At 38.3% G+C, this 26430-nt stretch overlaps 1 protein-coding gene and 1 long non-coding RNA gene across 3 annotated transcripts in view; one reads left to right on the forward strand and one right to left on the reverse strand.

The window, feature by feature from the left end:
• The window catches only part of LOC132207520 (uncharacterized), an 82341-nt gene extending 60507 nt beyond the window's left edge, over positions 1-21834 (forward strand). Inside the window, exons 2-3 of the long non-coding RNA XR_009443507.1 lie at positions 18432-18643; positions 20442-21834. This is a non-coding gene — a long non-coding RNA (uncharacterized LOC132207520). The remainder of the gene's footprint in view (positions 1-18431; positions 18644-20441) is intronic.
• LOC125448242 (complement C1q-like protein 4) overlaps positions 1-26430 on the reverse strand; it is a 75295-nt gene that overhangs the window by 6001 nt on the left and 42864 nt on the right. Inside the window, exon 2 of one of the 2 annotated variants that reach the window (XM_048523382.1) lies at positions 13990-14129. In XM_048523382.1, coding sequence (XP_048379339.1) covers positions 13990-14129 — 140 coding nt within the window. Of the gene's footprint in view, positions 1-12117; positions 14130-26430 lie in introns of those variants that run through there. The other variant, XM_048523383.2, reaches the window with a different exon arrangement.

Here is a 26430-nt window from a genome sequence, read left to right on the forward strand (position 1 = left end):
ATCATTAGACTCATAATTCCAGCTTTTTATTGAGATCAAATCTGTCATGGCAGGATTTGAACTTGAGTCTGCAGAACTTTACCTGGGTCTCTAGATTATTAGTCTAGTGAGAATGCCAATAGACTATCACCTCCCCATTAAAAAAGTCACTAAGGCACAACGGCTTTGTGACATACGCTCAGGCAGTACAACTTCTCAACATTATCGCGAGTTTACTATTTGAAGACCGATATTGACACCAGTGCCCATTTATAGAGAATAGACACTTGAGTAAATTTCCTCTCAAAATGGGGTAATACTTGTTTTCCTTTGTAATTAATGACCCATTTAGAAAACATCAGAACACAGAGCTTTAAAATGTGGCATTTATGAGAATGCATTTTTGTTAGTTAATAATTATGGGGAAAGCCCATAGCATTTCTTTGTTCAGGAATATTTCCCCCTCTTCCCTGCTCCCTGTCCATCCCTGCAATTACACAGCTTTCACCAAAATGGATTATTAAGTTACATGAGCATCACAGGTTTGCGAGCTTCGCAGTTCTAGCCTGTTTTCCTCCTCACAAAGGAAATGACACACCTTCCAAATTATTAGCAATTGAACTGCAAAACCACCTCAATTAATGGTGCCAGCATTATTTTGCTGAGGAGACTTTTAGCAACCATTTGGTCAGCACATGACTCTACATTATTATTCATAACTGCTCTTAACATCACAATCTGAAGTCTTTTCCTTTTTCCAATAAATGTTAGCAATAGAAAACCATTCTGGGCATGCACTCTCAGCACAACACATTCTTGGGTCAGCTTTCACAGATAGCTACTGTGTGAAGTTCCAATAGTGTGCTAACCGCAGAAGATCACCTTGTGCCAATGTAACATTTTCCATTTTATACACTAGCCACCCAGACTGCCAATTTGGTAAGATGGCCAAACTATCGATGTTATCTGATTCTATACTAACTGGGAACTATTTGGAAATGACTCAAGTACATTAAATTAAATTCTAACATACAACAGATAGAGGTGACATTTAAACCTGTCAGTCTGGGGTGAGGTTGAGTCGACATTTCAGAGGTGAAAGGAGATATCTAGCCAATTTGTATCACCCAATCCATCACCATTGGAGAGTTCTGGTGATTAGAATGTTTCATGCAAAACTATTTGGGTAGTCTTCACACAGTTGAAATAATAAATTAAATACACAGAACATCACAGGTTTCAATGCAATTTTAGCTTGTGACAAACAAGGCAAAATCATAGAGTATGGCACCCAAATCAGCTAATGGTATCTCCACTGTATCCAGTGGCTGCTCTCAGCAAGTGCAAAACATCCACCAAACAATATTTACCTTCCATGGGAGAAATTATGAAAATTAAGCCATAATGGGAACTTGATATTTGAGTTGTATTATGGCAGCTGTACTGAAATTCTCAAATCAAATGACATAGGGGACTGCAGAGTATTAGAAAGCTCTGGGAAGGCCTGCAGCAAGCAAACACTGCTTTCCCTCTCAATATGATCATACCTGTTGACAAAATGTGTAAAGAAAGTAGAAAGTTTGTTAATAGCGCAATAAATCTTAAAGCATGGCATTGACAGTTAAATGGGAAGAAATCCACTTGTTCAAGGATCAATCTCAAGATATTTTATCCTTGACCATTCATAGGTGGAAAATTTCAATTTCAACAGGCAGCTTCTATTAGTCACATTGTGCAACAGTCTCAGTATCAGAATTCAGTTGCTTCTCTAAAATCACTTGTTTTGATGAAGAGTCTCTATACAAAACATTAATATACATTTTATTTGGATGCTGTCAGACCTGATGTTTTTTTAAAAAGCATTTTGTTTTTATTTCAGATTCTCAGCACTTTCAGGTTTATTTCAAACAACCAATCTTTATGGTTACTGTATTCTTGCCATTACCAATATGGGAGCTTGCTTTCTTTTTTCCTTAAAATTGGCTATTGATGGAACTTTAAATGTACTGAGGTGACCAAGCAAGGAAAGTCCTCTATTGGATTTCAGTAGCTCTTATTCGTTGGCTTATTGACTTCCATACATGAAGTTGTACATATCCTGTTATCTATGGGAAAAAAAATGTTATCGCAGTAATCCGAACTAAATAGGTGATTTTGCGCTTAATTGGGATCAGGGCCAAGAAATAGATGCATTTGGTACATCTCAGCAAAAATATAGGCAAACAATAGTGACACATGACCTCACTCTACATGACAGAGCTGCTACAAAGTCAGAAGAATCAGAGAATAAGAATCAATAAAAGCAATATTTTTGATCTAAAAACATTCTTGGATGTGCTTGAACTAACATTTCCCTTTCCTTTTTCATTCAATTAAATAAAACTGTGGCCAACAGTCTTTTCACTTGCATCTTTTATCATTTCAATCTAATAGCGTTTTTTTTTATTATTCTTGTCTTAGTGCCATCTTTTCCTTTCAACATGGATGTTTTATTGCCAAATGTCTCCTGAGATGAGTGGATTCTCCTATGATAGATGACTGAATAAATTGGGTCTATATTACTGGAGTTTAGAAGAATGAAAAGTAATCTCATTGATACATAAGAATCTGAAGGGTTTTGACAGGGTCGATACTGAGATTATTATGCACTCCCGCCACCTCCCCCCCCCCCCCCCCAAGCTGGGGAATCTCGAACATGGAGGGGGAGGGGGAGCACAGTCTCGGGACAAGGGGCTGATCACTTAGGACTGAGATCAGATGAAATTTCTTCACTCAGAGGGTAGTGATTCTTAAGAGTGGTTTGCCTAAGAGGGTTGTGGATGTTTAACAGAATTAAAGCTGAGATATCCGGACTTTTGGGACCAAGCTTGTGTTTAAAACCTGGAGGAAGGAAAGGGCAAAGAAAAAGGTTTACAGTTTTGAGACCCTAGGAAAGAATAGGTTTGCATTGAGGACCAAGATAATCTTGTTTTCAGCACAATGGGTAGACGATAATGTATTTAGAGCTGAGAAGGAATTCATAGGAGCATAAATAAATGAGACCGCCATAACTAAAGGGAGATATTGGATACTGGAAGCGATAGAGGGACCAGATAGAAGTATTAACAGCACAAAAACAGGTCTTTTGGTGTTTATGGTTGGACATGAACTGCCTCCTTCTCCCTTCATCCAATCCAATGATGTCCATTTTTTAACCCTTTCTTCTTCAGATTCATATCTCTCTTCCCTTCAAACACACTTAAATTAAACCTCTTAACTGCTCCCTATGATTGCAAGTTCCACATCTTAACAGCCCGCAAGGCAATGAGGTTTATCCTGAATTCCCCCCTGGATTTTTTTAGTGACTATTTTGTATTGATAGCCCCTAGTTCAGATGTAGCTCACAAGTGGAAGTGGAATTTGATAACTATCCTATCAAAGTCTTTCGTAGGGCTAGATTTTCATCCTTGAGTCGGACAGCAGGAGTCCAGCCAATTTCCTGGCTCACCCACCTATCTCAGGCTAAAGTGCTCACAAGGATGGGATCTTCATTGCCAAGCTGGGGATGAAGGATAGAGGTAGGGTCTGGTGGGTGCTCGCTGCAGCTGGACCAGCCAACCTTGGAAAAACTTGCTGGGGTTATCAGGTGGTGAGGCAGGTTTTTCAAATGACCCACCTCAGTGCTGTGCCTCAGTAATAATAAACACAGAAAGTCAATTCAGCCCTCACCCTTCACACTCCCTCCATTCCCACACACTCCATGCCTCCTCCTGTCGGGGCTTGTAACCTGATCCAGCCCACATCTTTAAAAGTGCCTGGTGAAAATTGGAGAACCCTGGGAATGGGGTTGGGAATCCTGGAATCAGTACTTGCCTGCTATTGTAAAAGGGCTCCCATGTCACCCTGACTCCCTCAAAATCCAGGCTATAATCTTAAAGACCTCTATTAAAGCACCCCATCAGCCCTTTATCTTCTAGCCAGTTCAGTCTTTCCTGACAGCGATCACCTTTCAGCTCTAGGATAATTCTAGTAAACCTTTCTTGCAGTGCCTTTCTTTCTGATAATAATACGGAAACCAGAACTGTTCACAGTAGTCCAAGGATGTCCTAACCAAGGTTCACAGCAAAATTAACTTCTCTTCATTTCAATTCTATCTCTCTAGAGATGAATGCCAGCGATTTTGTTTTTTGGTAACAGTTTTAATAACCTGTGTCATGTTTTTAATGATTTGCATATTTATGTCTCTAGATCACTGTTTCTCTCTCCAGTTCAGACACATGTTTTCCATGGAGTATGTGGCCTCTTTATCCTTCCTATCAAAATTTAATACCTTGCACTGGAAAATATTGAATTAATTTGCCAATTACATGCTTGCTTTGCAAGTTTATTAATATATTCTTGTATTTTGTCACAAGTCTCTATTGTATTTCACTGAAATGAGACGACATTTCTTCAGCCAGAGAATGGTGGGCTTGTGGAATTCATTGCCACGGACTGCAGTGGAGGCCGGGACGTTGGATGCCTTCAAGGCAGAGATCGACAAATTCTTGATCTCAAAAGGAATCAAGGGCTACGGGGAGAGTGCAGGGAAGTGGTATTGAAATGCCCATCAGCCATGATTTAAATGGCAGAGTGGACTTGCTGGGCCAAATGGCCTGCCTTCCACTCCTATGTCTTATGGTCTTATGGTATTTGCGAAAGTCCCCAGTTCAGCGTCACATGCAAATTGTGAAACTGTACTTCTGATGTCTGGGTCCAAATCATTAAATGAAAATTGTAAACAGTGGATCCAGCCCTTATCCTTGTGGAACATCACCTCCCACCATTTGCCAATCTCTACTTGCTGTTTACTATTTATTCTTCTGCTTGTCCCCTTAACTCCACATGTTCTCCAAATCACCTATCAAACAATTTTGTCTTGTATGCTGTCCTGATAAGGGTTCAAGCTTTTCACTCCTTTCAACACCCAAGTGATCAAACATCTTCTCCTGGAGCAATACCTTTTGAATTCCAAACATATCAACTTTAGATGCATTATATCTCAGCTGGGTCACAAGATGGAGGGTTTGTCCGTGATCCACTGTTCAACAACAGAAAAGTCAGGGAACCCAAAAAATTATATGGACACACAACTACCATAAGATCATGATGTCAATGCAACATATAAAATTACCCTGTTTTATCAGTGCACATTTAGGACAGCAAAATTTATTTTTCTCAGCTCAGAAATATTTTTAGTGTTATGCTTGCCTTTTAAAACAATGCATTGAATCAAGGTGGTGATATGGACGGTATTAAGAATCAGATTATCCCTACATAGAAACAGGCCCTTGGCCCAACAAGTCCACACTGACCCTTGGAGCATCCTACCCAGACCCATTCCCCTATAACCCACTCTACATTTCCCTGAACTTTACGGGCAATTTAGCATGATTTAGCATGGCCAATCCACCTAGCCTGCACATCTTTGAACTGTGGGAGGAAACCAGACCACCTGGAGGAAACCCACGCAGACACGGGGAGAATGTGCAAACTCCGCATAGACAGTCACTGGAGGGTGGACTTGAACCCGAGTCCCTGGTGGTGTGAGGCAGCAGTGAGTCACCATGCCGCCCTGCCGAGAAGGTGCATGGGAATTTAAGATGCCCACTCAAAACAACGTGCATCGCAACTGACAAACAGAAATGGGCTGTCTTGCAAAATAAATAAAGCATGAAGCTTGTCTCAATCTGAAAGTCATAAAATTTGTTAACTCATTGAATCACTGTGCTGAAGCGAGGGAAATCACTGTTAGCAAAAAGCTGGACTGAGAATAGAAGAAGGAGGAATCCACCCTGAAGAAGATGCCCAAGACCAAATGAACCATGAGAAAAGGGACACGCTGTTGGCCTGGTCTTGAGAAGCATGTGTTGGAATGGATCCTCCAAAATAGTTGGAGTGGTTACATCATCACCAGAAATGCACTTCATACTAACACACTTAAATGGGCAAAATCAAACCTGGCATCCAGCAAAGATTGCATAGCAACAGAGCAAAAATGTCTCAAGGGTTGTAGCAGTAGATAGATGATCAGTTTCTAGCGATTCCTCTGATAGGAACAAAAACACAAGTACCCATTAATGTCACGTTGGCAACATAGATAAAATGCCCATGAATTTTTACGCGCTTAACAGCCACACTGCGAGTGAAAAGATTTTAAAACAGCTCAATTGAAAATTGCTGAACATGAGAAAATGAATGGATCAATGATGTGTGGAATAAACATCTCGGTGGACCATGTAAAGAATGCTGCTTAACATTATAGGATATGTGCTGATCCTATATAAGAAAAGAGATCAAGAGGTGCCTACAAAGAAATAAAACCCAAACTGCAGTTATAGAAGGTGTGCAGACATGCATTGTAAAATCTTTGGATGTGTGCCCAGACATGCCATTCAACAATCATCTTTGTGCTAAATGGAATAGGAGGATGTTGATGGAGTAAAAAAACCTTCACAGAAAGTAAAAATATATATGCTGCTCTGCTTGATGTTTCATGTCGTTTTGTCATCAAGTTATGGGATTGCTGTTCATGCATTAATTATGTGCAGATCATTTAAAAGATGTGGAATTTCCAATTCAGTGGATGCAGATTGATTTTTCAATCAGTGGATGATTTGTAGTGGAGAAATTATTATGAAACCAAAATTGCCATCGCCAAAGTGACTCAACTCCTGAACTGTTTGCATTGGATATCAAAGACAATGAATTTGATGATTTGTAAAACGTTCTGATCATGATTCATGCTTTGCTTATGGAATTTATCAGTTCAACAAAACTTGACGATTTGAGTTACTCATTTTCTTTTTCACATTTCAAAATGCAATTACCAAATCTGGGGGTTCACAATGTAAAGCTGGCATAAAAGTGTTTTGAAGGTTCTAAGATTGACTTATATGCCACTTTCTGTGGAATGCTGAAAAGCAAGGAGGATGTTTTCTGTTGTAGATATAGCTCCGAGCTGGATGGGTGGTATCTAAGGAAAAATCCACAGGTTGGAAATTCCTGCCCTTCAAAGGAATAAATATGGAAAGAAAGAATACACACTAAGATATCACAGTGTACCACACAACTTTTGATAGTGTGTTTAAAACTCTTGTTATGTGGTTTTGTAAATTTCGACCATTTATAAGAACCGAAACATTGCCCTAGCCTGAGCATTTTCCAGCAGAAACATCTTGCTGATATCATTTGTAATATTGAATGGAAAAGAACATTCATATAAATGATGACACAATGGCACTCTATGTCATCATAATGCCTTGCAGTGGGGAACAAGACGAAACATCATTGTCCAAATCAGTTTCTTACTGAAGATTTGAAAGATATCCAATGGTATTCATTATGTTGAAACATATCAAGCGCACTCGACTTCATTGTGTTAAAAACAACACAGCTTTGCCAGATCTGCTAGCTCCCCAAGCAAAGAAACATTTCGCCACATTTTTTCATATAAACTTTTCTTCTTTAAATTGTACAGTGGATTACAAGTGATATGTTTGAAACATAAATAAAGACCTACTCCACAAAGCGAATTGGGGATGCTGATAGAATTCTGCCTCCTTAAGTTTTGATAACTAGACAGGCAGAAATTGTTTCCACTGGCGGAAAGTCAGACAGCACTGATTTATGCTGTTGTCATAAGAACCAGACAGGCAATGAATGGAATTTTTTCAGGCAGCAAGTTGTAATTAAATGATGGGAGCAGATTCAGTCTTAACTCTGAAAAAGAAGCTGGATATACTTGAAGGGGAAATAACTTGCAGGGCTGTGGGGAAAAAAAAACGCGAAAGAATTAGACAATAGCTTTTTCAAAAAAGCTTGCACAGATTTGATGGGCCAAATGGTCTCTTCCGTACTGCATGATTTTATGTTTCTCAGAAACAATTACCTTTCTAGTTTCTTAGTGTTAATTCCACTTGCTTGTTCAACATGTGCAAAATGGTTCAGTTATCATCTCACCATTCTACAGCCAGCTACCCACGCCGCCCCCCCACCCCCACGCCTCCCCACCGCTCCCATCTGCGGTTAGAGTAGATTTGCTGCAGTGACAATTTACAATACTTTGTTTGCGTTGTGCTATGTGAGATACATTCCTCCTCAAGCTGCTCTGCTTACTAATGACCATCTCTGTTCACAGGGGAGATAGTTGTGGCGATCCAAGCAGAACAACAAAATCCCACAAATCAATCACTTGCAGAAACTGTGGACTTTAATCAACGTGTATGATTAATTTGCTGCTTCACCGTGGAATAATGAAGCTGGAAGTTTAGCAATACACATTGTGAAGGAGGAGCCAGAATGGCAAGAACTTTGTATCACCTGGCGACCAGTAAGCATTTTATATGGCTCACCGTGCAAAGATAAGCCAGAATCCTGACCCTACATCCCACATCATGTGGTGTGTCACCAATATAATGTTAAAGTGAACACTAAAAAACTATCATATTTCTGAAATCTAAGTCACTAGCTCTAGTTCTCAGGCTGTCCAAGGTGAATTACAATGTAGTAATCCAACTTTGTTTCATTTTAACACTCAATGATATCATTTGCAAAACCTTGTAATGCATTTCTGGTGTCATTGAGTCATAATCATAGTATTACAGAACAGAAAGAGACCCTTCAGCCCATTATGTCCATGCTAGTCATCAAGCACCTATCTCCTCAAATCACAGAATCAGAACTGACTCATTACTCCAGCTTTGGCCTAACCAATACCCTACACAGCTGATATCAGTTAAATAAAGTTAAATGCTAATGGGAGCTGGTGTCACAATATACAGTTATTGATATTACTCAATGTTAAGCATTGCCCATTTTCAAATAGTCTTCAATGCATTATTCTAGAGAAGATGGGAGGTGTTTTGAATGCAGCACTTTTGTTATTCTGTGTGTTTGGTGTAATACTGTACTAGCTGATGTTTGCTTCCTCTTGCTGGAGAGCAAAGAAAGGGAATGGGAATGTCACTAAAATTAACTGCATCAACATGCCACAGTGGAACAGGCTGAGAATGGCAACTGTTGAAGCACACTGAAAAGCAAGTCTGCCTGGGGTCAGAGGACAGGTGGCTGATAATTGGCTATTGATTCATATCAGGAATCCACTGGAGAGTGCACTTTAACTAAAATGTAAATACATTCTGTATAGTTAGTGTAGGTCTACAGTATCTCAAATATGTATATGATGTAAACTCCGTCACATCTGTGAAGAAGCTCCTTTTTGAGAGAATATTAAAGGCTCTTTCATTTATGTGTTGTCTTATCTCAGAAACGTTTCAAACAATTTCACAGAAAGGTATATGCAGCAGCCATTTTGCGCGTAGAAAGATTTCCCAGGCAATAACGAAATGCATGATCCAATCATCTCAGGATGATGGAAGGAGATTTTTTGGCCAAGACTCGAGGGGAACACTAGACTTCTTTCAGGTATGTCAAGGGAAACTTTAACCCATTGTCAAAATGCTAATACTTAAGATAAAGAGCAGAAGTGACTGGAAGAACTTTCAAGAGTAAATTTGCCTGCCTGGCTTCTGACAATCCTTTTTGCTCTGATACCCATAGGGTTAGGTCCTTATTAACTTTGTACTTTACAATAAAAACAGTAACAAAACCTTTTAAATTGATCTTTGAGGCTGCTGGTAGTACAAAATAGATGTACTATTTAGATGAGGTATTCCAATATTGTTTAATATGTAAGAGAACTTGTAAGAACAAAGTGTTTTATTACATTTCTAATGTTATTTCAACATCTTCCAAGCCTCAAACTGTGTCCTCCACTCCACCTAGAAGAGCAAGGGCAGCAGATACAAGGGAACACCACCCCCTGCAAGTTCCCCTCCAAGCCACACAGCAACATGACTTAGACTATGTCACGGAGTCAAAATCTTGGAGATTGTTCCCTAAAAGCACATGGGTCTACTTACACTAGATGGACTATAGCTCACCACCATCTTCTCAAGGCAATCAGGGATGGGCAATAAATGTTTCAGAGATAGTAGGAACTGCCGATGCTGGAGAATCTGAGATAACAAGGTGTAGAGCTGGATGAACACAGCAGGCCAAGCAGCATCAGAGGAGCAGGAAAGCTGACGTTTTGGGCCTAGACTCTTCTTTCTGAACTAGGGTCTAGGCATGAAACGTCAGCCTTCCTGCTCCTCTGATGCTGCTTGGCCTGCTGTGTTCATCCAGCTCTACACCTTGTTATCGCCAGCAATAAATGTTTGTTGTGCTAACTCACATCCCATTGAAGAAAAGGCCTTCATATACATTATTTTGAGGTAAAGTGGCTGTTATGTAGATAGTTGTGGCAGCCGTTTCACACACTAGATCCCATAAAATTCAATTCAATGAATTTCACAAGTTAATCTGTTTTTGGTGTGTTGTTTGAGGAAGGAGTGTCAGCTGAGGCACTGGGAGAATGATGCCAGTCAAAACTTTAGCATTGATTTGCACAGAATCCGGATCACCATCTTTATTTGAAAATGGAATGTCTGACATTGCACCACTCCCTCTATACTGCACCAGCATGACTGCCTACTCAATGACTGGATTGGATCTTAAACCCACAAATTTCTGTCTCAAATAAGACTCAAACTAAAAACTGAACTGAGGTGGTTCTTGATAGTAAGAAAGCATTGTTAATAGAGAATATAGTATTTTTTGAGAGGAGCCAGCTAACTTGACAGTGAGGGAGCTGGTGTGCATTTATCCAGTATCTCAAACGGATAGTACATAAACCGTACACATTTTCTGTGTAAGTGGTATCCACCTTCCATCTATACTTGTGTTACATGTGTCACTACAGACCTATTTGCTGCTGTGTACAATGAACAGTGTCTGTTGCAAAGTTCCTATGTGGTTCTGTCCCTAGTTTGTTTTGTATATCTAAAGTATCAATCACCTCCAGTACCATCCCCCACATGATCATTCTTCTAAATACTACGTGCTGGGAAGCTATTTGGTTGTGAGGACCATAATAAATAAAGCAATCCTAACATCAGCCAAAGTCCACCCACATTACTCTCCTTCCAGCGTGCATATGCAGGCTATTACCGAGGAGAAGTTACTTAGTATCATATTATTCTTGATGTCTTTGGAAGCCAATGTGATGAGATTGGCCTGAGGAGTAAACATCAACTTTCATGCTGTATTGGAGCAGGGAAGCCTGGAGGCAGTTATAAAAGACTAAAGCAGAAATAACTGTGATGTACCTACTCCATAGAATCCCTTGCATTATTCTGCCACTTCCTGGGCAATAAAGTTATTTCTTTTTAGATCATTTTACCAGATGAATTCATTAGTACCACTTATGGCAAAAAAATCCCTTTGTTAGAAAGAATCACCTCAGTTGAGACTGTCCAAACTCATTTTATTTCGGGTAACTTGCAGCTAGTAAGGATAGTTACCACTCATCCAGATTTGAAGTGACTGACACTATCAACCCATTTACACAAGAATAGATGAGATAAAAGCTGAAAGTTTATTCATTTAGGGATGAATTCAGTACATCACCAGCTTCTAAAACATGTGAAAAACAGGTGAGATGGGCAGCCACCATCAAGAAGGGGATGTTATTCAAGAACTATTGGCAGAAGAAACTGAATTCAATTGTAGATTCATTTGGATAGAGAAACCTTTGAATCCTGTGCAAAGAATGTACGTCTGTAATAAATGCCTTACAATGCATATGCTATTATGCATGATATGCGCATAGTACAGACCAGTCTACTTAGCATGCATGGCAAATTTGTTTCCTTTCAGTTCAATCACACTGGCCCTATTTACATGAAGATATCATCTTGTGATTAATCCTTGCGTTAAATAATTAGCAATTTTAGCCATTTTGAATGTCTATCTGTGCAAATTTTTCAGGGGGTCCCCTAAAACTCTAACTTAATTTGACAGTACTAAAAGTAGGTCACACAAGAGAAGGTTTGAATTCATGTAAGGACCATAAGATATCACTCAAGTCCTAAGAATGGTGATGTTCTGGTCTTCTCTACCTTTCACTGAACTACTCACTATCAATCTTGTGCTCCATGGGGTGCACACTCAAAATTAAAAGATGGTTTTCAACAATTAACAACTTAATCATAAGGAATTTCAACTACTATATGAATTGTGCAAACATGGGAAACAAGTGCAAAATTACTTTTGACAACCAGAATGCACTAGTCAACAAATTAAGCATCTTTACGATTCTCATTTATGGAGTCCCATTCAATGATGTTGCAGATTTGTGTGGTTTTCTAGGTAAGTTATACAGGCAAAACATTTGTAAGTCACTCAGAATGACGGATCTGCTTATCTTTCTGGTGAGTAATTAACAATGTTAATTCTGTCAGCGACCAACTGTACAGAAATTCCAAGCAGAAAAACAAACTTAAAAGGCTAATTCTATCCTGTATTTGTTGCAGAGTTTTTGGTATCACCAAATTCTGCTGAATTCTAACTTCTGCCAGATTTAGTAAGATTAAGATTCTCTTGCTGAGTTACAAACTTCCTACAAATATTTTGATACACGTACTTATCATGTTAATATGAAATTTCTGCGCCCAACTGGATTTTAAAAAAGCACACAGTAATTCCAGACAAGCATTTTAATTGCACAAAAGCAATTCTGATCAAGAACACATACTCTTATATTTCTTCTTTCTCTGGGAACATTCCTCTGTTTATTGGTTCATTGGCGAGGCATTCAACATTGTCAAGGATGAAGGCAAATCTTACTGATAAACAGAAACTGACTTCTGTGATATGACTTCACAACACCCAGAAAAGTGGAAGTGATGGTCTGCTTAGGGCTGTGCCAATGTGTGATAACGGTAAGACTAGGTGAACTGTCGGAGGTGAAACTCCAACCTAAATAACTGTTGAAAGTAAATATTTTCACGCTAATATTTTCATGCTAACTCTTGGACCCTTTATTTATTTTGCAAATTAAAGTGATATTAGCAACAGTGTGCAGCCAGTAAAAAGAACAAACATTTCATAAATTCCACCTTGGTATTTGCTGGGAGCATAGATGGTTAATACGTAGAAAAAGAGCACCATTTAAATTAGGCGAGAGAAAAGAGACTTGCACGAATATAGCGCCTTGTCACAATGAGCTTCTTTGAAGTGCAGTGATTGTTGTTAGATAGGCAAAGGCTGCAGCCATTTTGCGCAAGCAAGATCCCACAAACAGCAATGAGGTGATTGGCCTGTCAATAGTTTATTCGGGTTGCTAGCTGAGGGAGGAAATGGTGCCAAAGGTTCTTGAACATCCACCTGAACTATTAGAACAGGCAGATTGAGCCTGGCAATTTCTTCTTTTAACCAAGTTTATATTGCTGCCCATATTCTCAGTGGACAATGTCACCACCGATGATATCATGGGTTAACTGACAGCCAGGCTTATTCCACTGTGAGATAAACATGACATCATCCAGTGGAATATGTTACTTATATAATGCAGGGAAAAAAAAATTAAGGTGCAGTATCAGAATTTGGAACTTTTGCTTTTTCGGGTAAATAATGGAGCTTTACCTGTCAAAGTGTACAAAGCACGCTGTTGGGATGAAAATTTAATTGAAATTAATGTCAGATATGCTTCTGGCACATATACCTGCCTTAAAGTCAGATTGTGCCATTGTTAGTTAATTGGTATTCATCATCATTTAACCCTCTGAATTTTGTATACAGTTTCTTTAGCGCCAGTGCTTTTGCTTATCACAGTATTCTACATACTCCTCTCACATTGTTAATGGTTTGATACACTAAAATGAAGAAAAAGTTATCTTGAAGCAAGAAATAAAATTGCAAAAGAATCTTTGATTGATCTACTGAACAACTGAACAGTTAAGAGTTGGGGGGGGGGGGTTGCTAATTCTGTGCTCCATTTGACCTTCTGATTGACACTAAACACATTCTTCCCCTGGCTGGTCTGCAAAATAACACAAAGGTGCCTTTACTCAGTCTGGGTAGATGATGAAACCGGAAAAGGTGCTATACTTGTTGTTATTGCCGCCATGAACTTTCCCTCCATCAAGTTTCACGTAGACTTCATCTCCAACATCCAGATGTAAGATGACACTGTTGCTAGCGTAGTCATAGTTTTGATCAGCATCTTGAGCAATGGCACTGGCTCGTACCTGAATCAAGACAGAACACAACAGATATCAGCAGGATCAAACAATCACTCAGGCTATTGCAATAAATGCAAAATGCTGCAATGCTGGAGGTCTAAAACAAAAAGAGAAGGTTCTGGAGAAACTCAGCAGGTTGAGCAGCCTCTGTATACAGAGAGAGAGAGACAGAGAGACAGAGTGAATGTTTCAAATTCGATATAACTTCTTTAGCATTCCAAAAGTTCAATTTTAAACTGAACTACTACGAGAAAATTGCTCACACCTGTTTAATCTGAACTCTCTTTTTGGAGTGTGTGATCAGAGTAAAATCGACCCAAACACAAGAGTAAGCTGCTGTGTGGAATGAAGTTACAGATCAGGATGTGGGCATCACCGTCCAACCAACAGTTTTTGCCCGTCCCTAATCGCCCTTGAACCGAACAGCTTGCCACAGCTTGGAACAGGGAAGCTCCAAATCAACCACATTGGTCTGGAGACACATATAGTCACATGCCCTTCCCTGAAGAGCTTTTGTGAATCAGATGGCTTCATGGTCACATTAGACTAACTTTTAATACAGATTTCATTTACTCAATTCAAATGTCATCGCCTGTGGTAGTGGAATATGAACCTACATCCCTAGAGTATTTAGCTAGGCCTCTGGGTTACTTGTGCAGTGACACTCCCATTATTGCCCCACCTGTGACCATTCCACCCAGGTTCATAATTAAAAGCGGATCTCTCCAAATTGATCTGTAAGAAAATTCCATCTTCTGTGAAATCTTTGAATGAGTTATTGCTCATACCGAAACGGCCACAGAACTTTGAAATTGTGCTAGTGTTTTCGTACAAATCTTCTGGAATTAACAGATGATCCAAGAGGGCTTCTTAAAACAGTTTCCGCAATCCTGCAAGGCAGCTACAAAATTACAACAACAGAACTGCAAATCCTCCAGTGGCCAGAGAAGTTTATACGCTGGAACAGAACAGACCTGTATACAATGAAGCTTAGAGAATTTGTAAATTAGGTTCCAATATATAATCTCAATCAAACTTCAGAAGTTTAGATAATAATCTTAGTGGGAAAGAAATTTTTCTCGTGCAACGTAAGCAAATAAAAATGAAATCAGTTATTTGTAATGTGACCAATTCGGTGGTTTACATATCAAAGCCCATAACTATGGTCCAAGTCACATATGCCCAGAAAAATAGAAATCCGGGTTCCAAAAAACATCTGTTCAATATACTAGCTATTCTCCCAACATCATATGTTGTTAATAATTTCAGTGTTATAGCAAATACTACTTAAGATTTATAACTAATTTTCTCCCCTGCTCTCCTGCAGGTGTTAATCTATGTTAGGACATTGTTCCATGGACAGCACCTTGATCTTTGTATTACTATTATTCTACTTAGAGGCACCACAGTCAACCCAGTTGCTGACATCCACATGAGCACTAGCATCAGATGTAATCACCTCAGAAGAATCAGATGTCCTTTCACCTCACCTTGGCACAGTTCCTCTGATGCATCACAGACCAGAAACAGAACTACTGGATGTTTCTGATTAGTTTGGCTAGGTTCAGCATCAGGTATTGTACTCAGGAGGCAAAAAAAAACTGCAGATGCTGGAATCCAAGGAGCCAAACAGGAGGCTGGAAGAACACTGCAGGCCAGGTAGCATCTGGAGGAAAAGAGAAGTCAATGTTTTAGGTATTACCCTTCTTCAGGACTTCTGGCTTGCTGTGTTCTTCCAGTCTCCTGTTTGTCTACATGGTATTCAGGAATTCAGCTTGTACCTAAACTCCTTTACACCCTTTTGCACAGAACTTTCTATACTAGACCTGAACTAAATTGCCATGAACTTAAATATAGCTGAATGGGCAAGTAAATTACATGTGGGTTTGTCAAGCTGCACAGTATCTGTTATCTAAAAAAATACTTAAGTCTTTTGCATTAATTTTAAGAAATGATTTCCAAAGTACAATGTTGCTGCTCAGTGTGTGACAGGAACATTCAGCACTGTCTAGGACTGCACTTTCTAATATGATGTGTCGCTGAGTCTACTGTTGACAGGTCCCAAGACATCAGCTGTCAGCACCAATTGTTGATTCACCCCCTTCTTCACTTTCTCAACACATGATCAATCGTGCAGCTTAAAAGAGGCATTTTGCTGTTCTTCAGAGCTATATATAACGAAACCCATCCTGCATGTTGCCTTGTTTGCTGTTGTTAAGGTGAAAGCTGACTAGAAGATGCAGCAATTTTCTTATTTAAAGAATTTATCCAGAGTAACCTGTGGACATGTCAGGTGGCATCAGACTGCATTGCCTCGCTGAATTGTTCAGAACTGAGATTAAATAATGATCTTCTATCGGGCAAAGTTCTTTTGGCACCTTTCTTGCTCAAGAAAAAACCAAGTGTAGCTTACAGGTCTCACCATTACAACGTTACCATACAAATGATCTTTATTTCATGCCATAGTAGCCTGAGAGACTGTAAACCTTCCTGTATTGTTTCTTCTGAACTACAAATATACTGTTCCATGTGCTCTTAATTTCCTTTTTATGCTCAATCTGCAGATATTAGGCAACATTTTTCTCAGATCCTCAAAATATGGAACTCTTCATTTCTCTCATCTCCTCTTCCTTCAATTTTCAGGCTTTTCAAACCTGAGTCAGGCATTACAAAATCCATACTCCTCATTCTACCTTACCTTCGAAACCTGATTGTGTTCTGTGTTCATCTCTTCACTGTGTAGCATTTAAAAATTGCTGCCATAATTGTTTCAGGCAATTCACATGGGACACATTTCTAATGGGATCTTTATTCACGTTCAATTTAATGTAGATTTAAAAATCATAACCAGCATAAAAATGGCATTGAAACTTGAATATGGATTCATGTAATGCTGTAACTTCTTGGTCATTATCATTGCATAGCTTCTCAAAGCCCTCTTAATTAATCCTTTCAGTTATATAAAGCTACAAGCTGGCTCATTGTATTCCATTACTGTGGGGAGGCTTCACTGAACAGCATTCAATGTAAAACCTGATCCCCCATGCTAGTGCACACTGTTTATGCCAGTGTATGCAATATTTACAAAATGTATTCATAGATGAAAGATAAGTCAATAACATTGGCACAACTTCCCCTGCTCTCATGCTTTATCTCCTAGTTGGGTAATGATACCCAAGGGTACCTAGATTGGCTAACAATATATGTGACAGAGGAGTTGGCACCAGCACAGATACACAAAGCATGGCATGGGCAGGCAGTCAAATCTGTACCATTAATCTCTGAGGCAAATGATTTTATACACAATTATTATTATTTACTGCAGACTGGGTAAACTGAGTCCTTGTCATAGAAGGGTATTGATATTAGACAGCAACACAAATAATGCTGATAATTAAGAAGATTTGTAACTGACAAACTCTCGCTACTGCAGAATGACAGTACGTCTTGCGCTACAGAGAAACAAATCACATTGATTGTCTGGGACATTCTAATCTCTAATTAACATTGTCATCTGTGATCTTGATATATTTGCACATTAGGAACACAAACACATGAAAATCTCTTGTCATACACCACAGGTTTAACATGGATATCACCATTAAGCATTGAAGCATCATGTGAATATTACAGAAAGCGCACAGAATCAGCACACCACCTTGACTTCAATGAGCAAACATTTTGTGTGTCCTGCTTATTACAGCACTGACAGAGTCTTGTCATTAATTTTATTTATCGACAGGATTTGCATTGAATCATTAAAATTTCAACACAGGAAAGGCCCATTTGACCTGTCAGTGCTAATTCTCTGTTGCAGTTGTTTAATCCTATTTCTCTGTTCTTGCACCCTCTCACGCTTTCTTTTAGATATTTACCCAATTGTGAAGGAGTTAATAGCTACTTGAAGTAAGGTATGCCATTGTCTAAACTCTTCGGGGGGGAAAAAATTGATTGTAACCTTCCTCTTATAATTCAGTATTGATATGGTTAGATAAAGGAGAGTGTGAGGAAGCTCATGTAGATCATAAACCCCAGCATATAGGCCAGCTGAGCCAAATCACCAGTTGCTGTGCTATAAATTCAATGTCATTCTAATTTTAAGGTTCTTGGTACTTGTATGACCTTTTGTAAGAAAGTCACCATCAGGAGCATGCATCAGTGGGAAGGCTCTGTGGAGTAGACTGTGAATGTGTATAAAGCTCTCTCACATATAAAGTACATGTTCCTGCCAAAAGATAGAGTGAAAAGGTATGCACACTCGATGAAAGGTCAAACACCTAAACACTAACTCTGTTTCTCTCTCCACAGGTTCTACCAGACCTGCTCAGTTTCTCCAGCTTTTCTGAAGAAGGGTCTAGGCCTGAAACATCAGCTTTCCCGATCCTCTGATGCTGCCTGACCGGCTGTGTTCCTCCAACTCCACACCGTGTTATCTCGGGCTCCAGCACCTGCAGTCCCTACTATCTCCTCCTATAGATTAGTTTGTTAGAGCAATGAGGAACAAAGCAGGAAGATCCCAGGTACAATCCCAAGTTTATGTGGCATTTGCTGATCTATCTGAGGGTGTGCTTTCATTAGGAAAGACCTGCCAGAGTTCTTTCTTCTAATTTCTGCCCTCTTAGTTTGCTGTCTTTGGGTGAAAATGTGCTGAGGCAATGGTGTGGTGCCAAACTCTCAGGTGAACGGCTGGTTCAGACCCGCACCTGAACAATGATGCCACACAAATAAGTACTGGATGGCAACTGTGGTCTTCAGATCCATTCCCCAGCATAGAATTAATTTGTTCAACATAAGAAGAAGGAAAGGATCATTTGGGGGATACTTGTAGGGGGAATTGCATGGACATGTAACTAAGTAGCAAAAACAAATGTTCCAGTATGTGGAATTCTATTTACTTTGCAATGTAATTTCAGAGAATGATTAAAAGGGGAATGCCTAAAGAAAACTGCTTGGGTTCACTTTGACTACTAAATAGGCAAATTCCAATCTGACTTAAACCAAATAGAACTGTCTCATATTGTCCAAATATTGACTGATGCTGAGGTAGCACTAGTGAAAGATTGCTCAGCGAGCTGGTGGAACAATCAATAGTTGTTTACAATCCCCAAGGCTCAAATAGTCATTTAATGCCGGGAATTAAGCAGTTGACATGTAGAGCAACATTTGGACATGTTGCTTATAATCTCTGGAACTGGTTTAAAATAGAAACAAAAAATTTTCACGTGCAAATTTCAGTCTGTTCTGCTGGTACAATACTTTAACAGCCGGTGTAAATGGGAATGGAAATTGTTAACAATGATCTATTTCTCAGAATTCAAGCATTGAATTCATTCAAATCCATGGTCCGTAAAATACAAAGTGGGCAAAAAAAGAAAAAAATACTGCAGATCAGGGCAGCCATCGCATGAAAGACTGTGTGGGTTGCCTCTTTAAAACTGCACAATCAGGGTGAAGAAGTTCCTTTATAGTGCTCACAAAGAAAATTCAGGGAATGCCAGCCAACAAACAGTGTGTTCAAAATATCAAAACACCATAACATTCTCTACATTTGTAAATAGGTAAAGAAAAAAAAGCTGCAGTTCTCTAGTGCTTTTCATAACCTCAGTATATCCCAAACTGCTTTACAGCTAATGAACTGCTTTTGAAGTCTACTAATTGTGGTAATGTCGGGGAAGATGTAACAGCCACATGCACCAAGCAAAGTCTCACAAACAGTCATGTCAGTATGACCTGATAACCTTTTTGAATTGGTTGAGACAAATAGATACAAGCTTACATCACACTACAAAGTCATAAAAGGAACACATCCTATCACACACAAAGCAATATTTCACTATATCTTTGGGGACTTGAAGCGAATTTGCCATGCATTTGTCATGCGCTCAAATTTTATTTATTTAATGCTGGCAACGGCAAGAGTGTTTTGCTTCAACTTGCAGTTGATCTAAACAATGTCAAAAGCACATGAGAAATATGTTGTCCTTACAAAGAAAGAACCTGTCTAATGCACAAAACCACATCTGCCATCAGAAGAACGAACAGGAAGGATAACATTGTATCTTTTGCAGCAAGTTCATTCATTTATCTCTAAAACCCTAGAAATCTCTTCTGAAGGATAAGTCAAAGACAAATTAGCTTTAAGCTAAGGAAAATAGCAATGATAATTGATCTCTATGTCAACTTATCTAGATCTGGAATTAGTCAGAATTCTATGTATCAATACCAGCACACTTTTTTTCCAATCGTTGCTGTTCTTGTTTGCGTACTAATTCACTGGCCAGTGAAACTTATCAATGTATTATCTCCCTCTCCATCCAGCAGAACCAACAGCAAATTCAACAAGACTTTTAGACAAGCTTTGTTGGATGGTATTGCCTTAGTGCACATGACAAAGTTGAGCCCTTCTGAAGATTGGATGGCTTTTTTGCATTTGGATAGGCGATATGAACATATCGGCATCATGGCAATCAAATATTCCACGTACAGTCCCTGTGCTGGTTCTCTCGAAGAGCAATCAATCAGTCCCATTGTCATATGTTCATTGGTAAGAATTCTATCAGAACTGCGTAATTCTCTCTTATTCCTTATTTTAAATAAGTTTCAAAACAGATCAGAACTATGGCTATAGCTGGTGATGGGAAAGTTCCTGAATGTCTCAGACTTGAACCGAAGATCCCCCTTCTAATTCCACACAGTCATGCTAAAGGAAAGTATAATGGGGCTCATTGGTTTAAGATGAGAGTAACACAAAGGCCCTTTGTGATGATCATTAACTGAATTAGGTTTCTGACTGAGTTGGGAGATGTGCGATTACATAACACTCAGAAAGTGACAGACATTTGTGTAGTTTTCACGTCATTACCTCTGGTATGAGGGCTAATCTATTTAAATAGGCTTCTGATTAATATTGTGTGTCTTATTATTGCAGAAGCTCCTGGGAGAACGCAGGATGTAAATGCTGATTGTATCAAGTAGCTTTTCTCTTTTACTTTTGGGTGGTTTTATTCGCTGCTAAAAAGGAGCTTTAGGGGCAAGTTTACTCACACTATTTATTTGTTATTGGTGCAACTCCTGATTTAAGAACATCTATTTAAAACAATTTAGCTCAAAGGATACTAAGAGAAGGTAGCTCAAATGTTAATTTGTGTAGTAAAATTGCACTTGGATGTACTTCAGCAATGTTATCTTCAAAGGATCCCTCTTGAAGTCCATCCATTCCCTAATTTTCATGTCATTGTGTTCTTTTCATTTTTCAGATCGTGAATCTTATTTTTCTAAGGGTGTCCCAAGCTTTTTCTATGTTTAGTTTCCTTTAACAGCAACTCTTTTCTGCAATGACCTGTTCCCTTGGCTCCCATAAGTCCTGATCACGTCTAAAGTGCGGAAACATCTAGGGTCTAATTAGCTCAGAGATCTCCAAGCACACGGCCAAAAGAAAGAAAAAGATACATTGAATGTAATGGGTTCATTGAATAAATACACATGATCTGCAAAGCAATTCTTTTGTTTCTGCACATGACTGGATCAGGAAACCTGGTTTGTAGTTCCTCTGGATTTAATAACTGAGCTATTTAAGTAAATTTGGCTTGCATGTTAAGGGTCATTAAATTATTTTGAGATACATATGTTTAAATAACTAACCATATTTGAATCTAACAACATCTTGTTTATAAATATGTATAAATTGTCAATTCCTTCTTTAAAGCACACTAAATCAGATATTTTCCATTTGGTATATTCCCTTTGCATTTCTAATTTATTAGATATCTATCGTAAGATTTATAATAGAAATGTAATTTTATAAATATGTAATTTTTGATTTTAAAACAAACAAAAATTGCCAAAATGGTTTGAGATAAAAATATGATTGTTGTCTAGTTGTTTATTAAATGCTTGTGTTAAATTACAAAGTAATGGGAAATAAATAAACTTAGCAAATCAAAGCACACTTTACAAGTATTTTTAAACCAAATGTACAGTGGAGCTAAAATTACACAAAGAAGCATTGTTTTTTCTTGACAGTGTAGATTCTCTTATCCAATACAAACAGGTTGCTAGTGATAAGATTTATCTCTTTATGCTTTTGGGAAGCATGTTATGCCAATGACGATCAATAGAACACTTTCATACCTAAAGAAAACAATCAGTTCAAGGTGAAATTTGCTACTGGGAAGAAGATGAGTTCAGGATGAAAGGGTTTCAGAAAGATTCTGAGTCTTACAAGTTAAAAGCAGTTCTGCCACCGTATGGAAATGTTCCAGAGATTTTAACCTGAACAGTTGGGAATGTTCCATCAGCTTTCAATTATTTTCAAACTTTGTTGCATTATTTTCAGTTGGAATCAAATACTGCACACACACATACTTTCTTCATGCATTTCCACAGAATAAGACAACATTGAGAGAATGTGTTTTTTCTTTCCTGTGTCCCCCATTTCTTAATCCTGGACATGCTTAAAATCTGTTACACCTTTAACTTTTCAGATAAAAGGTCATCAACCTGCAACTGCTTCTCTCTTCACAGATGCTGCCAGACCTGTGCAGTACTTTCAGTATTTTCTGTTTTTGAAGAATTGCTACGATCACTGTAATTAAGAACATAACAAATAATTCCCGAAAGAACACATTTATGATGTACTTATTTATCTGTGAATCGGTGTAATTTAGCCCCTCCATAATATTTATATTATGTCTTTTAATAGAGTCAGCAGGTACACATAACTGAAGTTATCTTACGTTTAGTTTACTTGCTTCTGAAACAGGCTTGATTGAAATGTTAAACTCCTTTATCACGGACTTCAATTATCACAATTCACATAAATCTGCCATGCAATGACAACAAAATGGATAACATTTCTTGTTTGCTCTGGTATCAAAATTAGAAAAAAAAGGATGCTCTTGAGTTGGTTATCGGTGCACTATATTAATTGAATGCAATGAATATTTGCAAATTGGTTACATTAGAGCACACACTTATGTAAGAGTCCATCCAGTTTTACTCCAATTTAAATTCCTGATTCCCTTTTGGGTAGAGGAGCTGCATCATGGAGGTTAGAGCATCTTTCAGCCAAACAAGACTACAGGCTTCTCAGCCTCATATTCTGATGGCTAACAATCGGCCAGGAAAATGTAGTAACTTAAAGAATATTCATGCAATTTGTTTTCTCTCAGAATTCTACTTTTAAGTATGTGGCTGAGAAATTGTATGAGCTGCAGAAATTCAACAAAGGATGAGTCAGTATTTCACAGACTTGAGCAGTATGCTGCAAAAATGTCATTGCAGATCAATGGGATTTTGATACTGCTGTTCACACATAAACAGATAAGTAGGGCTGGATGTCACCATTAATTTAATTTATTCTAAACTTGTGATTATCCAGTGCTATAAAAATACTATTTTTTAAAAAAAATGCCCTGACAATCATAATTAAGAACACAATTCAAGGGAAAGATTCTCAGGTGAACAGTCTTTTGTTATCAGGCTGACACAGTTATATTTACATTACAATGAAAATTTTAGGTGAGAGAAAAGAGTTTAACTTGCAATTCCCATGGGCAAAATTAACTGCTTAAATAATTGGAGGCATTCTGTGTTAACGAAGTTTGTCTTGAGTATAAATCAGATTCAGCATAGGCTATTCATTTTCATTTCATTTTGTAAGGCTTAAATAGATATTGTGTTCCTTTCAATGGCCCTTAGCCTTTAAAATAGATTATGTGACACAGGTAATGTACGATCACATTAACCCCATGAGTGCTGAAAAGCATTTACATCTTTTCCTATGAGATTAATAAACTGACTTTGCTTACATTCCTACTGCTGCTTTTATAAATTAGAATCTGACAAAAAAAACGCAAGGCATGCCTCAAATTTGAGTTCACTGAATAAAAATGGGAGTGCTTGAATGCCAATATTGTACAACATAGCAATTGCATTTTCCTGTTAAAATTAAATTGCTAACTCGTTCTGCCAATGTGGTCCAATAATTTGATGGCTGTTTGTCAGAAATTGAACTGTACAGTCAAGAGCAATACAAAATAATGTAATAATATGCACATAACAATAATAAGTATGCAATGTTATTAATTTAAATGTGAATTTATAAATACAAGTTCTATTGTTATTTATTGTCCCAGGAGAGCGAACGATGTCGAACAATCTAAATGTTGAATAAAACGTTGTATATCAATGTCAACACAGATTTGACAAAGAATATTAATTGTAACCTTATCCACCAGCAAGCAATTTTAAGACAATAATCCAATCCAGATGTTCAGATGACGTTCGTAATGCACTGGGCCTTTACTCTCAATGTTTATAGATCCTAGAACAAATTATTTCCATTTCATTCATGCAGATTTCTACTGCTGCAGAGGCTCCCCATAAAGGGTTAAAATAGAGACGTAATGAGACCACAAACCATGCAGGATAACTCTTTTCAAATGACACCCAAATTATTCAACAAGCATGCGATTAAATTTCACACAGAGCAATAGACCGGCTGTGCTTCAGAGCTGAATCTCAACGTGATTTTACAGTATAATAGACTGAACCCTGACTGCAGCACTCACTTCCTCATTTCTCACTTAAAGAAATAGAGCTAAGAATTGTTCTGGTTAAGATGCGTAGTAATTTTGTACACAATCTCATTTTTAATACACATCGTGAGCAGTGAATCAGTGAGAGATTGCAGAGGACTGAGACGCAGACAAATCTGAGTATCGCAAAAGGTCTGTAAACAGTTACAGTAAATGACGTGTTGATATTCAATATTATCATTTACTTAAAGGGTAAAAAAAATGTAAACTTTAATATTGCCTGTTTATATGAAGGCCAACATCCTCAGTACTCAGACAGCAAAAATTAATAATCAGCAAGGATCCCAGCTTCCACTGTCAGTCAGTTAAAGTGACAGTATCTCATTATCATTGATTTATTAGTCAGCTGCAGGTCAATTTCCGAAGTCAAAATGAGCCACCCAGTAATCCCCAGATTCTGATGCTGGTTAAATGGGGAGATAAGGGGACCAGGTGCTTAAATTTTAAAGGTTCATGCTCCATCGTTACCTGAAAACTCCCAGTTTTTTGTAAGATACTTTGATCAGAAAATAAAATATGATAGCGATTGTTTTGTTACAAGTTCTTTCTTCATGTTGGATATGGTTCCATGGACAACAGCAATACTCAACACTTTTCCAAATAGCTATTGTAATGTGCAAAATTTAGAAGTGACTTCTTGCAGGTTATTCAACTGCTGACAGCATCACAGCCAAACCCTAATGTAGCGTTCACCAACAACCATTGGATGGCAAACAAGAGGAACTTTAACTGGTATACATATCCTGTAGCCCTGGGATACTAAGGTCAATGCAAAAAATCCTCATCTGAGATCGACTAATTCATCTCAGACTAGGAATTTCAAAGCTTGCAAAATCTTGCATTATATCATGCATTTACCCCTATGTTTCTACAGTGAGCTGATGCTTGCTTGTGATTCTATTATGACACTTATTTGGTAAAATTAATTCAATCTCCAAAAGCAGTAGATCTCGGACACCATTTCATTGAAATGTACTTGTGCTTTGAAACCACAGCTAAGAATAGAAAAATTGGATAACATCAAAATTCTACACTGCAACACTGGCATCTTAGTAAGCACATTATTACCCCAAAGTATGAATAAGTGTTACTTTGAAAAGATCAGGGAGGAACAAACGGCATTCACAATGATAAGACAAGCACCCCTCTCTCCCTCACGGCTCATCTTTGCTGATGTTCTGGTTCAAGCTTTAGCCTGAGTTCAATCTCTGAAGTGGAGCGTGTACCTACAGAAGCTGTGCATTCCCCACAGCTGTAAATGCTGCACATGGGTGCCTTGAATTATAAGTATTGTGAATAAAGGAACGCATCTAACTGCAGCATGGTATTTAAATGTTAAAGGGGAAGGGCATTCTACAAAACTGCCAAATATATGCAAGTGTGACAGACAAAAAATGACCTCGTAAAATCTCCCTACCCTCTAACATTTTCCTGTTTTCAGTTATTGCAATGATATGAGCCACAACTGATATAAAACTTTAAAAATGGATTTGCAGCAAATAAACATAATGTTATGATGTGCGGTTACATCAATTTGTATAAGTACAAAAAATTTAAAACATAAGTGACAAACGAGCAAAAATGTTACTAGTACAAATATCTATTTGCAGTCACACCGCACTCAAATTAACAATGTACAATAAATGAAAGCTCATGGTGAATTTTGAGCTGATCTAGTCGAAGGCGTTAACAAAACATCTTTTCAGCAC

The sequence above is a fragment of the Stegostoma tigrinum genome, chromosome X (genome assembly GCF_030684315.1).
Source record: "Stegostoma tigrinum isolate sSteTig4 chromosome X, sSteTig4.hap1, whole genome shotgun sequence".
In the NCBI taxonomy this organism is placed as follows: Eukaryota; Metazoa; Chordata; class Chondrichthyes; order Orectolobiformes; family Stegostomatidae; genus Stegostoma; species Stegostoma tigrinum.